The 20,205-nt window shown below is 40.6% G+C and overlaps 1 protein-coding gene across 2 annotated transcripts in view; it reads left to right on the forward strand.

The window, feature by feature from the left end:
• SLC24A3 (solute carrier family 24 member 3) overlaps positions 1 to 16,223 on the forward strand; it is a 330,004-nt gene extending 313,781 nt beyond the window's left edge. For both annotated transcript variants that reach the window (XM_037896225.2, XM_037896224.2), the window contains exon 17: positions 114 to 16,223. In XM_037896225.2, coding sequence (XP_037752153.1) covers positions 114 to 263 — 150 coding nt within the window. In that variant the 3' untranslated portion in view covers positions 264 to 16,223. The remainder of the gene's footprint in view (positions 1 to 113) is intronic.
• Positions 16,224 to 20,205: the final 3,982 nt, after the last annotated feature.

Genomic DNA, 20,205 nt, shown 5'->3' on the forward strand with positions numbered 1-20,205 from the left:
AGCAGTGGAAAAGTAAATTTCATGGTCACGCTATTGAGAAAGGTGCTTGCCACTGATTGTAAATGTTTTTGATGTTGCTGTTTACTCTGAGCAAATGACTGTGTGTATTGTAGGTATTTGGTGTCCACATGAACAAATGGAAGCTGGATAAGAAGCTGGGAATTGTGTGCCTTTTCCTGTACGGCATCTTCTTATGTTTCTCCATCATGACAGAATTCAATGTTTTCACTTTCGTGAACTTGCCGATGTGCAGAGATCACTGATCCAGGTGGCAGACTGTCGAGAGGTACTTCCTTCTTACCTGTGCAATACAAAACACGGCTGGCGTCTCCAGAACACGGTGTACCCAACAGTCGTGAAATATATCCTGCTCACTGTTCATAGGATTCTCCTCCCATCTCAGTTTACCCTCTTCCGACCCCGAAACCTGGAAAAATCCTGCATCGATGTGAAGATATTTTTTTTTCAACATTAATGTGATTTCCAAGTTCAGTTTTTGAACAGTGACTGGGATTCTAAATGAACTGGCTGCTATCTGGCGTTGAGCCAGGCAAAACTGATCTGCTACAATTCCTTCCTTTTTAAGTTATTTGGTGGAAGACTAATCTAATTTATGTTTTAAGACTATTGCTAGAATGCAGAAGAAGAGGGTACATTGTATATGGGGTGTTTTTCAAGCAGAACTGTGGGAATCTTTTATTTTTTTCAGAGATCAACAGCCTCTCTTTGCAACTTCTCCTTCTGAGCGCTGGATTTCGTGTAATGATCCAAAGGTCACAAGTGCAGTGTATTATGGGAACTCAATTTGAAATACTCAGCATATGAGTGGATTGACTGTTAAAAAAAATGACTGGCAAGGCAGTGGATAACAACTTTATACTATGATTAACGCATCTCCTAAAGGTGTTGTAAGGACTGCAAGGTGAACATGGATTCAAAGGGTAAACACTGCTACCATTTTCATTATTAATGTCAGAGCTTTATTGCTAGGTTATTTATATGACTTCCAAGCAATGGTTTAGGACTGCCAGCCCACAAGGGCTAACGAGGAGAGGTCCTGGTTTTTAATGATCCACACATTGCGATGCAAGGTCAGAAGCTTCAGAGGATCGTCCAACTTCTTGTAGTTTTTGGGGGGAGTGTGTAGTTTTATGTCTTATTCGTTGTGAGAAGGACATAAGCACAGTCACACATTCTCTAAATGAGTTGTAGACACTGGTTTCTTTAAAAGGAAAGAGGCATATTTTGCACCGACATTGTTACTGAAGTCATAATTTGCCACTCTTTAAAGAATACACTGGACCTGGCCAAAAATTTTACAGCTGAACTTATCTGATATCAGATTGTTGTGGATTTATTCCGCCTCCTTCTGGAGGAAGAAAGAAAGAGCGAGAGAGAGAAATGGCACTTTTAAAATGCAGAATATCTTTAATGCAGATTCGCCCACAGATCTAAGTTATGATGAAAGTTTTGCCATTCTCTGTTCTAACAGACCTGCAAGGTTTTGTATAATACTGTATTAATATGGAGTCAGATTCCACTACATGAGGAACACCTATGATTGCCACACTTGTATGTACTGAAATTGTGGATTCTTTCCAGTGCTGGCTGTTGTATTTACTTTAAGCACTGATCACTTCTGATTCATTTGGTATGGTTTTTTCCTCTTCCTTTTATATGTTCTTCTATGAAGCATAGTAAGATACTACCAACAAGGTGAATGTTTTTGTCTATGGTACAGACAGTGGCCAATACTGGTAGACAGGACACAACAAAAACAGGGCCCTAAGAGAAAAAAAAAAATCTGAACTAGCGGAAGAAAAACAGTTCAGAGTGAAGACCCGTTTATCAACTCATTTGCACTTTTGCACTTGATTATTTAAGATTAATTCTCTTCCGACAAATAGTGTAAAATAAATGTTTCCAATCTGATCTCCATTTGACACAGCACATTACTTTCTGTCCTTTTCACACGGAACAAGTGAAAATACACATTTATTGAGCAAGTTCCATGGACAGTTGATGCATGGCCACCTTGGGTAAAAGCAGTCTGATGGGTCTCTGGAGGAAAGCAGGTGTGAAGACAGTGCAGATGTGAATAAAGGGGAGAGAAGAGAGGGGCTCCATTTTATATACGTGTTGCTATTTTTTCTTCAGGAACATACTGTGATCCCACTTGTTTCGCTAAGCAGCATTCTAAGACCAGCATGCTAAGAACTACACCATATGGAAATCCCATTGCATTAGAAATCCCCATTGTACCTTCTTAGTGTGTTTTTAATTAATAATAACCACTAAAATGTCTAAAAAGACTTCCTTAAATTAAAAAATAGTAGCATGATGTGATACATTTCAATAAATTCCAACCTTGAGGACAGTTATAAGCTCGCAACAAGATATAGTAACTCCTAAGCTGAATCTTTCCTTACTTGCAGAAGAGACAATATTTGGGAAAAAAAGTTTCACATCAGGGCCTATTATTATTTCTATTTTGAATATTTATACTGCTGCTCCAATGGAGCCAGTTGGATCTATTTCTACGAAATAGCCATTATCTATCCCATGGCACAAAAATTGCATGACTGGTTTTTTAGGAACTTTTCCTGTTGACGTACATCAAATACTGTAGTATCGTAGCTTTGCATTGTATGTGTATCCAGAAATACATTGTTCTGAACTTTGTGCATTTTGCAAGAATATTGTGAAAGTTGCTCATTCCAAGTGTAAGCAAAGAGGTATCTTAGATACACTGAACTGCTCTTACCTGTGCCATATTCTTATGAGATGTGATAGACCGTTTGCTATGATGACAGTTTGAGTTAGATGTACTTGTGATCTGAAACCAAAGCAGATGATTCAAGCTTGATTTGAAATAGAGGGCCGGTTGACTGTGTGAGTTCTCATTTGTTTTTAAAAGACAGAGCCTTTCAAACTGATAGCTTGATTAAAGTCGATGGAAAAATCTCCAGGACAAAAATGTAAGCACTTTTCTGTGCAAAGTTTATTCTGCGATCACTGTTCATGAAAGGTCTCCCTAAGACATACAATAATAAGATCGCTGCATACGCTGACTGATACTTCGAGTATTCACAGCTTTCATTTTGTTTTCCTTCCAAGCTTTCACTTTAGTTTTCCTTCCTAGCAATCGTAGACAATTTTTAACGAGCATTTCAAAGAGAGCTTAAAGAGCCTTCTCCCCAGTAGTGAACACCTCACTGCAGCTCTACCTTTTGACCTGATTTTGTCTAGGCTGACGCCAAATATCTGATCCCATAGTTTCAACTCCGTTTGACACTTCCTTGACCGTGATTAAATGCCAAAATCTTGTGATGTGGGTGGTTTTAAGAGACACAGGAAAGATTGCTTTTGCCCTACCAAAGTAGAATTCTCTACCTGCATTTTATTTGTATTTTTTTTTTAAGAAATAGTGCATTTTTTTGTAGCTATAGGTACCTACAACAGAAAATATCTTGCGTGGAGGGCATTTACACTAGTGTGGTTTGGGAGGTTTCTGTGTTGTTCTGTTCCTTTGTGTTTGACTTTGTATCCTGAGCTGAGTCATTGAAGTTAGTGAATTTGCGTGCTTTGGATTTGTGGGTTTTGCGCCTGTGAAACAGGAATTTATGCTAATTTTAAGCATTCAAATGCCTAACAAAAATTTCTTTAAAAAACAAAGAAAAGAAAGAAAGTGGGAAAAACACCCACAAGTGCTGAGGACACAACATTTAATGTCAGTGTAAGAACCGGAGGTTAACATCTAAAGAGCAATGACAGTAGCCCTGATTTTCAATGACTTTTCCTAATAATCTGTAAAATAAAATGTAGGTAGCAAATACTGTTGGATAATTTTTTTAAAAACTACAACTTTCTGACTACTGCCAGATGCTTCTGTTACCAAATTTATCTGTTCAAATTAAGTATGAGGACATGTCAGATCATGCTGTAATGTCAAGCTCTGTCTATATTCAGAGATATGCCATTCATTAATTCTCCTGCTGAGAGTAGAGAGTAGAATACACACTTTGGATCAGCCATTTCTAGAGAGCTCAGCCTCCTGCCAAGGTTGTGGCCTGCTCCGTATTAAAGCTGTGGTAGGCGAAGTCGGAAGCCATAATATCCTTCCAGCCTGTCTGAGGCCATCCACAAAGTCTTCTCCGTCCAGCTTTTGTTGGATCAAATGCATAAAGCTGGTGGACTAGTATGGACTCCAGCATAAGAAGCAGATGGCCGAGCTAGCTGAGATGGTGTTGAGTCACTTGAGAAGACACTAGAGACTGATTGGTCTGACAGCTGACATCCTCATTCAGAACATGATGAAGCCACCATATACCTTCAATACGACGTTACTGTTTCATGTCGAAAGTATCCAGTTGGCGCATTTGCGTCTCTGTTATGGCTCAGATTTCAGAGCCATACAAAAGGATGGAAGCCACTGCTGCTTGATAGATACTCCTCTTAGAGTTGATATGTGGCGTTGATGCCACAAAGGCTTCCGAAGAGCATGCATAACAATCTTGACCTTGCTGAGTTGATGTTTCATGTCAGCAAGGCAACCTCCCTCCCTAATGACGATGGAACCAAGACACTCAAATGCGCTGACAAATTCAATCTCTTGTCCATTGATTATGATGGATAGGGGTAAAGGTCCATCAGCCACTTTCATCAATTTGGTCTTCTTCCAATTGACTTGAAGACCAGTCTTACTTCTTACTTGCTTCTTCTGTAAATATATTCAAGGTATTAATGAGATTAGCATTTGAAGATGAGAATCTAGCTGTGGTATCTGCATATTCCAGCTCTGCTATGCAGGAGTCATGCGGTACCACCCCTGGAATGTGACTAGTGACAGCTTCCATCATTCAGTCAATAACAGTATTGCGCATATCAGGGCAGCCAAGCATCCTTGATGAACACTGCTATTGTACTCAAACCAGCTGGACATCCTGGTACCTAAGTGGACACAGCTCTCACTTCGGTAATGTATTTCTATGAGAAGGTGGAAGAGCTTACCAGGCACACCAGCAGCTTGTAGACAGGGCCACAGGGAGCAATGATCAACAAAGTTGGAGGCAGCGTTTAGATCAGTAAAAGCTGTATACACCTCTTATTGTCTGTGCCAAAACTCTTGACCTTTTCCAATAATTTGTCTAATGGTAAAAATCTGCTCTGTGATTGATCGGCTTGCTGTAGACAGCATAGATTCTTTATCGGGGGGTTAGCATGCTCAAGAAGAACCAGCATGAACAGTTTACTTGCAGCGGAAAGCAAAGTCATGTTGCAGTGATTGGAACACACCAGACTATCGCCTTTCCCTTTCTAAAATGGGAGAATAATCCCATTGCTCCAGTCATCAGGTGGTTTCTCATGAATCCATACTTAGTTGATAATTTGGATAAGCCGTCCCAAGACAGAATCCTGGCCATTTTTGATCAGCTCAGCAGCTATACCACAAATATCGGCAGCATGGCCATTCTTGAGCTTACAGACTGCTTCAAACCTCCTTGAGAGTGACATCCTCTGCATTACATGGAGGGCCTCTCATTGGGCTCTTCACATCCTCCCAGAGTTGTGGAGCTGCAGCTCTGATAGGGTGGTTAAGAAGCACCGGAAAATGTTTTTTTCCATCTACTCAGACATTCTACCAGTACACACAACACATTACTCAAACCGGAACCCCTCTCCCCCACTGGCTGATGGAACCAAAATTTTTGGACCTTTGCACACAATGTAGATTTGCTGTTTGGAGCATACCCTGAAAACCATTGATGCTCCTACCCTCCCATCACTGAATTCCACATTTCTGTTGCAGGACTCACTGAGACCAGTTGGAGCAGCACCAGCAAGACAATTATTAACAGCAGTCATTACGTATGGTCAAGCCCCAGTGGTGAACTTGTCAGCCACGTCGGCCTCAGCAGTGTCGCCTTGGCCTTGTCAAGGAATGCTTGTAAAGCCCTCATAAGCTGATCTCCCATCTCCAAATGTATCCTGTGGCAAGGACTTTCTTATAGACATGGCAACATCACTGTCATTGGTGCTTATGCACCCCCTTACCTTGCCAGTCAGGAGGACAAGGAACAATACTCATGAGCCCTGCGTTATGTCATCAGAAGACATTATCCTGACATTATCATTGCGCTATGCGATGCCAGCACTACACTGGGGGCCAATACTAGGAAAGCTTGGCCAGAAAGCATTGGGTGTTTTGTTGTGGATGCAGTTGTGAACGGCATTGGTGAGCGACTGCTTGAACTTTGTGCTGCAACTGGACTCCATGTTTCTGATACCAATTTCCAGTGGAAGAACATACACGCATGGACTTGGTATTCCAGTGGGGGACAAACCCACAAAGCACTAGATCACATTCTCATATTTAATTGGTGGAGAAGTTGTGTGCACCACTATTGGGTGTTCGGGTGTGCTGAAGTGGTCAATATCGATCACAGGTTGCTTGTGGCCATGGTGGAACTGAGGTTGAAGGCAACTCAAACCAAGCCTTCCGTTAGTCATTTAGACTTACTGAAATTGATTGCCTGCTGCTGTCAAAATGGAATGCCAGCTGCAATCTGCAACTGATTTGATGCGCTAGCCCTTGCAGATGAAAGCCTTGAACAGGAGCAAATCAACAATTTGTGAGACTCTTTCCAGTCTTCTGTTATGGTTGCCATCAACAAAGTGCTGGGGAAAAGGCACCCCAGGCCTAAACATAAATGGATCAGTGAACAGACCAATGTTCCCTCTAATTTTTGACAGGCCGTGTGCACAACAAATTTCTTCTGTGCAAATTTTTGACAGGCCGTGTGCACAAAAAATTTCTTCTGTGCAAATTGTTGTGTTTCTGTGCAAATTTTTGTGTGCGCGGTGTTTCGCCGTGTGCGCACGGTTTAGGATCTGTATGCGCGCGCACACGCGCACAGCTTTGAGAGAACAGTGGAACAGACCCTGGACAGCAAAGAAAATTGCCATGTGGCTTGCTGAAATGGGAACAACCAAGAATACCAATGCCTCAATGCCTTGCATAACACAGCTTTAAAGCAGGACATTTGGGGCAAATAAGGCTCAGTTGATAAAAGCTGCATCAGCCAGAAATGAGTATGGGACTGTCTATAAAGAATTGTGCCCCTTAAAAGCTGGTCCAGGGAACAAATCCTCACTTGTCAAAGATGGACACTATAACACACCAGTTTAACTTTAAAATGATATAGTTAAATCAGTGCAAACTCAATGTGGACAGACATTCTTAATTGGATTTAAACCTGCCTTATAGCAATGAAACGTCATCTGGTAAAGCATTGGCTTAAGCTAAATCAATATAAGGTAACTTTAAATCCAAATTAAGAGCATCCACACAGGGATTTGCACAAATTTAACTGAATCAGTTTAAAATCACACATTTAGGTTGAAGGGATGCGAGTTTGAATACAGACATGGCCTTGGCAGCTTTGCTCCAAACATAAGGAATCATGCCTGGTAATGCGTGTAGTTTGAACAAGCTATACAAATGCATTGGGTATATTGTGAGGCACTACGCTGAAAGAAAGGTAAGTGTTTCCAGTGCCCTAAGACTATGTGTGAAACCTTGCCGCTGTTGAAATCAATGGCAAAAATCTCATTGCTTCAGTAGGGCCAAGATTTCTTCCTATATGTCTTTACAACAGCACATCCTGTTGGTCTTAAAAACAGTTATTTAAAGATATGAATAAGTGAATCAGACACAGAACTCTTTTTTTAAGCCAAATCAACAAGCTAGTTCTTACTAATACAGCTTGGCACAAGTAAGGAGATTGCACATGAAAGTGCTATAGGGGTTAGGAACTGTAGGAGCCTGGAACTTGGAGCGTATTTCACTTGGAGAAAATTCATTTACTTTATCCCCAGCTCTGCTGACTCATTGGACAGACAATGAAAAGTTTTTAAGTTTCCAAAAGTGGAGTTGTAGCCAAATTTATGCCATGGGGGGAAAAGCAAGGTATGCCCAACGAGGCAAGCATGGAAGAAAAACACTTTTTTTGTTCTGTCTCTTTGATCACACTTCCAGTGGTATAATTTGTAACATATGGCTGTGAATCTAACTCTATCCACTTCTAACAGCCCACTAACTACGCCAAGTCTTTGAAGCGTGGGTGGAGCCAGCTAATTTCATGAAAGCTTTTAGTAAAAGAAGCAGAGGTCTTATAAGGTTCCAAATATTTTAATAGTTTTTAATTGTAATTTTCAAATTATCAGTAAAACAAGTTTTAAAACTTCCATACAAAAAATCTCGACCCCCTATCTATTTTGTTCTTTTCAATTGAGTAGTACTTGAATGTGCTAAAATTTACATGGATGTTTTTAATAATAAATGTGACTTTTTGTAGCAAGTTGGAGAAATGAGGTTCAGTGTTAAGTACCTGAACCTATATGGACAATCATGATAGGCACAGAAGTTTGCCCAAATGCTGAATATTTTCCCGTTAGCCTTGTGGTTTCAGGTCAGCATATCTGTAACAGGTAAAGCAGGTAATTTTCATCTGTAATTTAGGAGGTTTCTGTTATTGGATCCTGTAGAACAGTGTACAGATTTCATAAATAGAACCAGCTGTAAGGTTGTTACAAATTGTGTCTGTTTCTTTCTTACCTCTTCTTGCAAAGAAAAAATGCCAGTCAACATAAACGGGCTTCATCAGCGATAAGAAAGCTAATCTTAGTTACGATGTTACAAGAAGTGTCCAGATAAAATTCTACATACAGATAGATTTATATTTGAACATAAGTAACTGATACTGGATGGTTTTGGTAAAAGAATTCTTTGGACAGATGATCTGTTTACAAACCGTTGTATAGCTGGTTGTCTCTACGTACAGCATGGCAAGATTATAAGGATTCATGACAAATTTTTGAGCCATTACACTAGGTGAGAGCCTTAGGAAAGAACACTCCTTTATCTTCACTATTAACAGAAGAGGCAATAAAAGAATGCAACTGCCAATGACATTAAGTTAATAACATCAGGAGTATTTTGGACAGAGTAGCTGTTCTAAAGTTTTAGTACTTCCATAGTTTTAGATTTCATCCTTCACATTTAATATACATTACCTGAATTTTAACACCATCTTTGAGAATGAACCAAATGTTTTGATTCCTATAAAGAGTTGCAGTTAAACTCAGGCAGATGTGTACAATACAGTTTCATTTTGACGGGGGTCAGGCTGCAGTTACTTTGCTGTTCAGCAGAGTGTTAGCAGGGAGATAACTACAATCAGAATAGAGTTTCTGAGACTATATTTCCTTTCAGTTAGCCATGACATTATGGAAAAGAAAAATGTGCTTAATGTTCCATTGTTGTTGGTTTCTGAAATTAGATAGGCTTAAAGTATTGCAGGAGAGGGGTTGTGCAGTGGACAAGATGCAGCCCAGTGTCATGATGGTACTTACGGTCTTAACACCACACACAGGGCTTCTGAGGCAGACAGCGCATCAGGGAAGCGTGTTTAGGAATCTGCAAAGACACAGTGAAACCCAAAAAATGTGCAGCATTGAACAGGGATGGGGCATGACCAGTATAGCTAGGAATATGCTGATTTTGTGTAGCACACATACCCTGCCCCTCCCCCAGCAACCTCTATCAGCAGCACTCCTGTGGAGGTCCAACCATAACTTAAAGTTCTCTCTCCACCCAAGACCCTGAGGGAGGCCATGGTGGTACCACCATATGCACTTCACTGGGGTAAATGCCCACAAAGATATAGGGGGCCAGGCTGACACAATGTGGTGGTGCCATTTACACCTCCCTATGGGCTTCATCCAACTCCTGTTACAGGCCATGACAGGAGTCCCATGTGCTATAATGAGAATAGCATCAGGCCTTAAAGCCCCGATTCAGCAAAGCATTTAAGCATGTGCTTAAGTCTGAAATAAGTCAATGGAGCTTAAGCATGCACTGAAAGCTAAGCATATGCTTATGTGCGTTGCTGAATTGGGGTCTAAAGGTCAGGTTCAGTGAATCTAACCCATTGGTATCAGTGATTTTTTTAAAGCGTTTCAATGAATACAGAGTCTGCACCATAGTTGTGTGGATTTTATAAACAGCGGATGCAGTAAAATATACCCACTCCAAGCAGTGCTATAGAAAAAAGTCCTTCAGTGATGAATGACCAGAATACAAGACTCCAGCAAGGAGAGACTTTACTGAATGTGCCTTTGACTGAAAAGAAAGAAGTGACTTTGAAAGGCTTTATAGATTTTAACTACGAGTGAACTACTGAGCAAGCTTTTTACTCTTTATAGTATTCTTTAGGAAAGTAGATTTTCCCCGTTAAGTTTTGCCATGAGTTGGCATATCACATTCCTGGATTTTGCTACACAAATGAGGCAGCATGTCAGAATGTTTTTAGCAAACATGGCCTGATCTTAAGCCCACTGAAGTCAATTGAATTCGATGAGCTTTCGGTCAGGCCCACAGTCAGGAAAATCAAGAATGCGTATTACTGTTTTCTCCTACAGATAGATCACAGTTCAGCTGGTCTGATTAGCAAAGTTTGTGTGTCACTGTTCATTTGATTCTGAGTCATTCATAAACACATGAAAGGGTGTGAGATACCACATACTGTACGTTGAGTAAGCTTGGCAGTTTCTGTGTATTCCAAATGTTCGTTGACTGACTTGAAGCTCTTTGTTGCATTTCTCGAGAACAAATGCTTTTTTTTTTTTTCAGTGTTTATAGCCTAGTTTGAAGGAGAAAATAGACTTCTGGTATGGCTGACAAATTTTGGGCTCAGGTACTGCAGCAATAGTTACCCCTTTTCTCCTTCTGTGTACATGGCTGCATCTGTAGGTGTGGAGGCTAAGATATGACGTAAGCGCAGAATCCTGGCCCCACTGAAGTCAATGGGAATTTTGCCATTGATTTCAAAGGAGCCAGGATTTAACACCAAATGTTGAAAGCACTCTTACAATAACATTCTGTTATAAGGTGAGAGTTCACCCAAATTCTGAGTCCAGTCATTACTTACACATACAGACCCATTTGAATCCATAGGATTACTGTAGGAAGGACTACTCTTGTGGTTGAGGGTTTGCAGAATGAGTCCTTTGTCAGTACAAGTCTCATTGTCCCCGATGTTGTTCAGGACAGTCTTTGTCAACTGAGGTTAGTTTCCTTTAGTCGGATAGGGAAGGCATCTTGCAATTTATTTATGAAGGTCCTTATGGGATGGGTGGTACAGAATCCATCCACCAGTCTCAAAGCTATAAAATGAGGTCTATAGCACACGCCAATTTCATCCCTGTTGTAAGAATAATAGAGTTACACCCAGGATGACTATAACTCCGTGTCATAATATTTGTAGAAAATGATCATAATAACGGAACAAAAATATGTGTTTGTGGGGGGGGGTGGATGGGGAGAAATACATTTCATAGCAGGGATGCTCTTGAAGATTTGAAAGGTGAGGGATCAAATTTCCCTACAAATATATGACTGTCTGCATGTCTCCACACATTTTTAGGACACAACAACATGAGTGATGGCTGGTGGGTCCATAGGCCTTTATATAGGAAGACTTCTGACATAGTTTGAGAGGTGAAGAATTTGAAAAATTAGCAGATGTAAAATAATGTTGGCCCAATGCTGTGGATTCTGTTTGAAAAGCAGCTTCCCTACTGAATTTGGTTGGTTGCTTGTAGATGGGTATATTATTGGTTTCCTTGTATCATAAGGATGTGAGATTGTGCTACCATAATCCCTTTATTAAGTATAGAGTCAGCCTGTGGATTTAAATGTTTACAAGTTCACTACCTAAGACAGAATTCATGTATTGGGCTAACAGAAATAGGAGGCAGTTTTGGGCCAAAGAATAGGTGGGAGAAAATGCAGAGTGGACCTATTGCTTCAAGTACCTGTCTTGATACCTCGCGGGTGTAACTCACGGTGTACTCTTACACTGCACATGTTCGTTGAAACATCAGCTCATTACGCAGGCCATTGGAATCCTCTCCCAAAATCTTTTCCCAAAGAGAAATCAGTGTCTCTTCAAAGTGAAATTTGCACAATACGCAGGTATTTTATATCTGATCCTCTTCCTGGGCATCCCTGTTTTGTTCATTTATAAACAGACAACACGTTCTGTCCACTGTAAGCAAGTGAAGTAGACAGGATCCTGGCTTTTTTATAGACAAAAGACAATGATTTCACTATGAGCGTTACTGATCCAACTGAATGATTATAGTTTTGACGTGGGTATTTTAAGCTTCCTGAAGCCAGGCCATCCCATATTTAACTATATTCATTAAAGGATTTGATAGTGAATATGACAGATTTTGGGCCTTATTTTTTTAAAATTTTAAACGAAGATTTATATTCAAGTGTGTACATTATGTACTTTAACCCTGTATGTTCGCTGTTATTAAAACAAAGCCCTGTGGTAGCTGGCTGCCATATGAATAGGAAAAGAAATCAATTATGGCTGTTGAGAAGACAGAAACTGATGTCAGTATTTAAGATACTGACACACACACACACCTTTTTTGTAAGTGCAAAAGATGGTTGCTTGTTTTTAACTTGTTTCCATGTTTGTATCAGCAAGTAAATATTAGTTTTGCATGCCAATCATATATGTATATAAGAAATATAACGGGACAAGTCGAAACAGCATATCTTTGTAAATTCAATAGTATTTCCAATTATTGTTACTACCACTATGCTAAATTCCAGTTCCCTTTCCTGAATGTAAGAAAGTTTTTAAAAAATGATCAAAGAGGTCAGGAAATTGTGCACTGAAATATTTATACACTTATTTATTTATTTCTCTTACATGAAGAATTACGCCCCTGAATCAGGAAAGCATTACCTTGTTCAGGAAGAGCAGTTGAAACCCAGGGCAGTCAATGGAATTTAAGCCCACGCTTAAATTTAAGTGCAGGCATAGGTGAATGGACCTAAAGTTGGAGCTGTTTAAACACATTAGTACCATCCTTTTGAACTTCCGTGAAAAGTGGTGAGACATTTAATTTACTGTGATTTTTTATCAGCTTGCTAGTCCCCTTCCTGCAACCTATATGGCGAGGGTAGTTATCGAACATTGAGAGAACCTGAAAAATGTCTCTGTGCTGGTCACTGGTACTGATCGCTGGAGTAGAAATGCGTAAATATCAAACCTTCTCCTCTGTCTGTCAATCTATCGTATTTTGAGGGCAACCATCCCTGTTTTTTCTGAGCACCATTTACAGTCATTAAAATTTACATTTCGTGAGGTGCCAACGGGTATTTCATAAAAGATCTTCCTTTCCCAAGTTTGAATCAATTTCTTCCGAAAACTGTTTTTAAAAAAAGTCTAGGTTACATGTGATGACCTGCATTTTTGAAAACAGGTGTAACATGGAAGTAAATGTTTGGGTGCAGATCCTCAAGCCGGTGTAAATTGTCATTGCAACATTGACAGAGCAGTGGATCAGCCCCTTGAACTCTTGCAATAAAATGCTCTCACTACTTGCAAACAGGCGAGTGGGTACCCCCATTTCAATAAATGTAGGTCAGTGCATCTCCATTCTCGGAGGATGTATCACTTGGCATTGCTGTCAAGGTGAATTATGGTAGAGCTCAATATGGAGGAGGCAAGAAGCAGTGCAGGCGTCTTCGTAAGAATGGGACAGTGGAGAGGAAAGGTCAGAATTTTATGCTTGAGCAAGCTCTTAGACACTTAGGTATTTTTCATTTTAGAAAAAAAAGCTGGCAAATCAAAAGGATAAAGGCTGATTATGAAGCAAGTGTTTCATAAAATTGAACCTCCATTTATTGTAGAGTTCGTGACTCAACTGAATTCTTCTTCTTAAGTTCTCACAGAAAACATCTTTTCCTGGTAGCTCTCCACAGTGAGTCTAAATCTTCACGTACAACATACATTTCTTTGTATCTAAATTGGGATATGAAATCAGAACATTCATTCCTAGATAAACTAAAACTCCAGCTAAAATACTGAATTTGTTGAGATCTTGAAAAAAGACAAAAATAAATTCTTGATATCTTGGTCATTAAAGCTTTCTAATTTTAAAAATGAATGGCATATCAAAAGGGCACAGCAGATAAATACATGTTTTATACAGCACAAGCGGAGAGCAAATGCAAATGAAAGTAAAACTGAATTATGAAACACAGATTCTTGTGTAATGAGAATGTTGGCATGTTTTTCAAGGATTGCATTTATGTTGTACAAATAATATTTGATCTTTACAGTTCACTTACTGGTTCTGAAAAGGGGGTTTGTTTTGTTTTTTCCAGTAACAAGTACTGTATTTCCTTATCAGGGAAAATGGGGAAGATGAGTCCCAAGTATTGCATGAGTCAGACTTGATTCTTACTTTAGGTAAATAAGTGTGTATCACTGATCATGAAAATCTCCTGTGCACATGTGTCAGTGTAGACCTATATACCTTAGAGACTAATTGCACCCTTGTAATTACTGAATTCTCAGGGGCAAATTGTGACCAACTTCCTCATAAGAGTAGCCTCACTGAGTTCAACATCTACTCTCATGAACAAGGAAGTCACAATTAGGCTCTTAGGCCTAGATCCTCAATGATATTAGGTATCTAATATCATGAAGGAATTTTCCTCCAGGGCAGATTGGAAGAGGCCCTGGGGGGTTTTCGTCTTCCTCTGTAGCATGGGGCATGGGTCACTTGCTGGAGGATTCTCTGCACCTTGAAATCTTTAAACCATGATTTGAGGACTTCAATAGCTCAGACATAGGTGAGAGGTTTATCGCAGCAGTGGGTGGGTGAGATTCTGTGGCCTGCGTTGTGCAGGAGGTCAGACTAGATGATCATAATGGTCCCTTCTGACCTTAATATCTATGAATCTATGAAACCTAACTCCATAGTTAGCTGGTTAAATAAATGTTAAGAGCTACTTTAATCCCCACACTGAATATACAAGAGGGAGAATAAGCTCGAAGAGACATATTCCCCTCTCTGACAATGTCCTGTGCAGTGTCAAATTCCCCAGTAAAATGGTGAAACCACGGAAGTGTTCTCATGATTAGAAAGCACGAGCAAAAATTCAAAAGGGGGCGTGCACACAGGAAAACAGGACTGGTGCTTTTTTTAGTGCATTGTTATGTATCCAGAAATAGGCACAGGATAAACAGTCCTATGGGGTGAACTTCACCCCTGTGCAGAAAGGCAGTACAAGGCTGACGAGACATTTAAACCCATAAATAGAATTTAAGTCGGACTTACGTGCTACAGAAGCCTAGTGCTAACCCTCTGCAGAGAGGTGAATTTCAGCCATCGTAAGGAGCAGGGCTTTTGGGGCCGGATGTTCCTTAGAGCTCAGCATCCCAATAGCTCCCATTTAGGCACTAAATAAATGGATGGATTTTAAAAAAAAATTTAAAAATGCTGAGCACCCAGTGGCTCTCAGTGAAAGAAACGGGTGCTGCTGAGTGTGAGCCCTTTGATTTTTGATTATTTTTTTTTAAGTGGCACTGGCTTGACAGCACATGCTATGGCTAGAATGAGTTTACAATTACACTGTTGTAAGAGAGAAAGACGAATGTGGTGTATTCCCTGGAACCCTTACGGAAAACGTTTTTGTTTTGCGAACCTTGCTAAAGTCTCCAGACCACTAAATGCAGTCTCTGGTGGGGTTTGTTCTAAGCTAAGCTAAACGGTGATCAAACTGTATAGCTCTCCTTAAACTACTGTGGGCATGCTTAGTTTTCTACTTAATGGTGCATCAGAAGCACAGCAATAAAAGTGACTGATCTGAACATCTTTTATTCAAATAACGTTATCTGGGTTCTTTCCCATTGAGTTTGAAGACTCCATGATGCTTCTAACTATAATGAAGAGAATGTAGGTGCAACTGAGTGTAAATCTGAAATGCACACAACGTATAGTTCACTTTTAGCAGCCTTGGCTCACCAGCAAGGAGAAAATTCAACTGTTTATAGTAATAAAGTTCTATTCCAAATAGCTTCTTATTAACGTGCTTTTGAAATGTCAAAATGGCGGCGCCACAGACAAAACATTTGTTACCTTTTCAGATAAGTTACAATAATTTTGTCATACTTGTACAAGTGTTATTGTCTGTCTTTCTGTACGTTTGTTTTGCAATTTGTTATAGAGTACTACTTGTATGCCTCGTTGTTCCACTTGCCTGTGTCAATTAGAAATTCAACAGAAATGAGAGCATGCATTTCTCTATTTGCTGGTAACCTATGAATTAAAAACTTGTATTTTCTGTGTTTTTCAAGTGTTATAGCTATAAACAAAAATTCACATCACTGTTGTCTAAGGAATATCAGAACGTTTTAATAGACTGAATTACTTTAAATGTTTTGTCATTTGATTTGATACTGTGTCAGATATCTACACTAAAACAATACGTTTTATCAATAAAAAAAATCTTCTCTTGGTACTAACTTAACGCTTTAGGGCACATTGTGACAAACAAGTAGAAAATCAACTGTGGGTCAATATCCTACTTTTTAATTTTCTGACTTATTCTTCTAAGGACATCCAGTACCATTGTTTTGATCTGAATATTTGAATAAAAAAAAAACAGGGAAAAGAAATCCATTTAGTAGTGTTTATACTTTACATGCCCTTCACTATTAAATTTTCACCCTCTGGGACTTCAGAAGCTCTCTTGGACATAGTGCAAAAGGACGTTGCTAGATTGGATGTATCTGACTGCCATACAGAAAAGAGACATTGAGGAATTTTATTTGCCTAATAGATAGATGGCCAGATTCTGCTCTTTTACATCCATCTAAATCTGCAGTCACTCCACCGAAGTTAATAGAGTTGCTCCAGATTTACGCTGGTTTAACTTGGAACTGAATCTAGTCCAATATCTTTGTTTTGGGACCAGCCTTGCACCATTGAAGTTGATGGCAAAGCTTTCATTGACTTCACTGGTGCAGATTCAGGCCCCATGGAGCCAGCCTTAGAAGACAAAACTTAGGAGGTGCTGTTAGTACAGCAAGACTTGTTGTAATCAACTTTTGTTGGGAGCCAAGCTTCAGGTACCCTGTGAAAAGGAATATTATAGATAGGAAGGGTTATACATGCTTCTGGAATAGTGAAGTACCTGGAAGTAACTTGAAGAGGAGCAATTTTTGTCTTCAGTGAATGAGTCAGACAGTAATTTCTTCAGGTATAAAAAAAATATGGTGATGACAATGTTATTATGTAGGATAGCCCTTTGATCAGATGGGATTTATTCAGTGTACATTCTGCCCTGCACCAAAAAGAACTTGGATAAAGGTTAGATTTCTCCTTGTCCCTATTCAAAATGTTGCTTGGATCACACAAACATTGGCATCTACATTTGCCACACCTGAACTGTCCCATCCATACAAGGACCACAAAACTGCTCATCTTTCACATGACCTCTGCATCTCCCAACTTGTGGAATTTGTCTCTCTGGTGATGCTGATCTCTGTGGACCTTCTTGGAAAGCATTGGTCACTGGGAATGCACAAGCTCTCCCTTTGCAGCACCAGGGATTCAGAGCCATAGTTATAAGCACACACTTCTCAGTGCCAAGATCTCCTTGGATATGAGATCTGACTCTCCTCTGCCCTCAGGCACCAGGATAAGAATAAGCAGAGCTCAGGGATGGTCTCCACAGCATGGGACTGGGTGTTATCACAAAGGAGGAACAGCACCTGCAGCCAGGGAGCTCAAGAATAGATCAAAAGTTTCTGTTCCAAGGGCACCTCCAGCCCTTACAGTAATAACAATACCTAGGACTCTGTCAGCTCTCCCTGCTTGGGTGACAGGTTCTTTGTGGCTTCTACTCAAAATCATTCCTTATTCATGGGCAGCAGTGGGCCTACTGGATCGTGCAGTGGCCAGGGGTTCAAGATAGTTGGGTTCTATGCCCAGCTCTTCTACTGACCTGCTGGGTGACTTTGGACAAGTCACCTCCCCTGCCTGTGCCTCAGTTTCCCCATATGTAAAATGAGGATAATGTTACTGACCCAGGCCAGTCTGATGGCTCTGTCTTAGGCCAGACTATATTGGTACACAGATCTGTTGGGACACCCTATGTCGTTTTTCACTGTCACTAGACCTTTTGACTCAGGAAGATCTAGGTTCACATCCTCATTTGGAGCCACTCCCCCTGGCTGCTTACCTCATGGGACATTAACGGACTCTATCTTAAAGGTGCTCTGCAAAGGACTTTAAACAAAACCTGGGATTGGGCTGTTATTTTATTCTGTATGATGTATAAAAGCGTGGACGTTTGGGGACACGGTATTTATTACTGCTGTTTTTTTAACCTTAGAAATATCAGGAAGATCCAGACTGGTCTTTCCTGGTTTTGCTGGAGAACCTTTGGGAGGTGTCTCTCTCAGGGATGTTTATTGTATGTTCTAAAACTTTAACTGAAGGAGTGTTGAATCTGTAACAGAACTTTCTTCAGCCAAAATATTAATCAGTCGCTGAAGTTTCATAGGTGTAAATAAAACACAAACTACAAACAAAGTTTTAAGCATTCTCTCTCAAAAATACCTTCCTCACCCAGCCGCTTAACTTTTGTCATGTTACCGTTGCACTTATTCTCCAGTCAAAGTCTTTCAGCCTTGACAGGACCTGAATTTCTAGTGTTACACACTCACATGCAGGAAGGAAAAACTAGGGCACAAACCCATTTTATTTGTCTCTTTGAAGGTCACCTTTAGCCTACTCTGTGGAGGTTACCCCTGCATTTTTGCCATCTGCTTTGAAATGTTACTCCCAGAAAATAAAAGGCTTGTCTCTAGAGGTAGCAGACAACATCCTCTCTCCATGCTCTGCCACATTCATTTGGAGCTATTTATTACACCTGAAGTATCTCTGCCTCTGCTTGTCATGGATGAAATTTTACCTGTCTGCAGCCTCATCATACAGCTCTCCAGCTGATAAGGTCTTCAGCCATCTCAACATCCTGGAGCACCTCAAAGGGCTAGTTAATTATTTCCTCTGTTGCCTTTTTTTTCGCTGAAAAAAAATCTGCAAAAAGTGTTAGATGCAGGTTTTGATGGTTGGTCCTCCAATCTCTTTATTCTACAGGGACAAAGTTGCCCTATATTCACATCCAAAATTTAGTGTCTGGATGCACCCGGACCAGAATGTCAATCTGGTTTTCCTTCCAAACCCTCATTCTCACCCAGAGGAAACTAGGCTCTGAACCCTCACCAGAAAGAAGAATCACAGAATATCAGGGTTGGAAGGGACCTCAGGAGGTCATCTAGTCCAACCCCTGCTCAAGCAGGACCAATCCCCAACAAGACTTACATGTTTGTTTATTTGGGTAGGACTAAGGCCTTTAGGCAATCACCTAAACTTTCCACCCACTGCCTATCAAAGTGGAGTAGGCTTGGCACTGATCCTTGTTCTCCCCTGGCAAGAGCATCGGTATCTGCGGGTTTTAGGAGTCATTTGACCAGGACTAAAGCAGCATTGACGGCCTGTCACTAGTGTTCCAATTCCAGATACATGAAGGGCTACTACCTGGTGTTCTGCACCCAGCTCTGCTCTCTCAACTTGGCAGCCAGAGCTGGTGCTTGTTTTGGGAGGGGAAATCTACAATACTGGTTTAGTTAGAACACCTCAGCCCACCTTCCTGGGGGTTGTACTGGCAGCTAGACTCCCACCAGTGGGAATAGACAAAGGCAACCTTGCAGAAGAAAGAATTATTACGTACCAATAACGGTGCCTCTTGGAGAGTGTTGAACTTGTATATTCACACGCCCTGCCCACTTCCTCAGGTTTCTGCTCTCTGGGACTATGTGATTTTTAGCCGAAGAAACTGAGGCAGTTGGAGACCTCTCAGCCCTTTGTAACCGGAGCTCCTACCATTTGGTGCTGTGAGGTAGGGGCTCTCATGCAGTCCCAACAGGCAGTCTAGAAAGTTCCAGAAGTTCATTAGCAAATGAGTGGCCACATCTTCCAAGTGGGATTATGCAGAAGCAAGACTCAGGGGAAACCACGGGTACTGTTTTTTGTGGCTGTCGCTTCAGTAATCATCCCTCCTTAGACCAGCTCAACATCTGCCCCATTTCCCTTACATCTGCTCTAGTTGCAATGGAGTTAGCGTTCAGTGAGAAGTGCATTTTAAACCGCCTGTCCGTCATGGCCAAGCAGTGCCCTGAAATTGGTGTGACCCTCTCTATAGGGCCAACCAAATCACTAGAGATGAGCAGCATTGAATATTTAAAACAAGCAAATAGCACA

The sequence above is a fragment of the Chelonia mydas genome, chromosome 3, assembly GCF_015237465.2.
Source record: "Chelonia mydas isolate rCheMyd1 chromosome 3, rCheMyd1.pri.v2, whole genome shotgun sequence".
Lineage (NCBI taxonomy): Eukaryota > Metazoa > Chordata > Testudines > Cheloniidae > Chelonia > Chelonia mydas.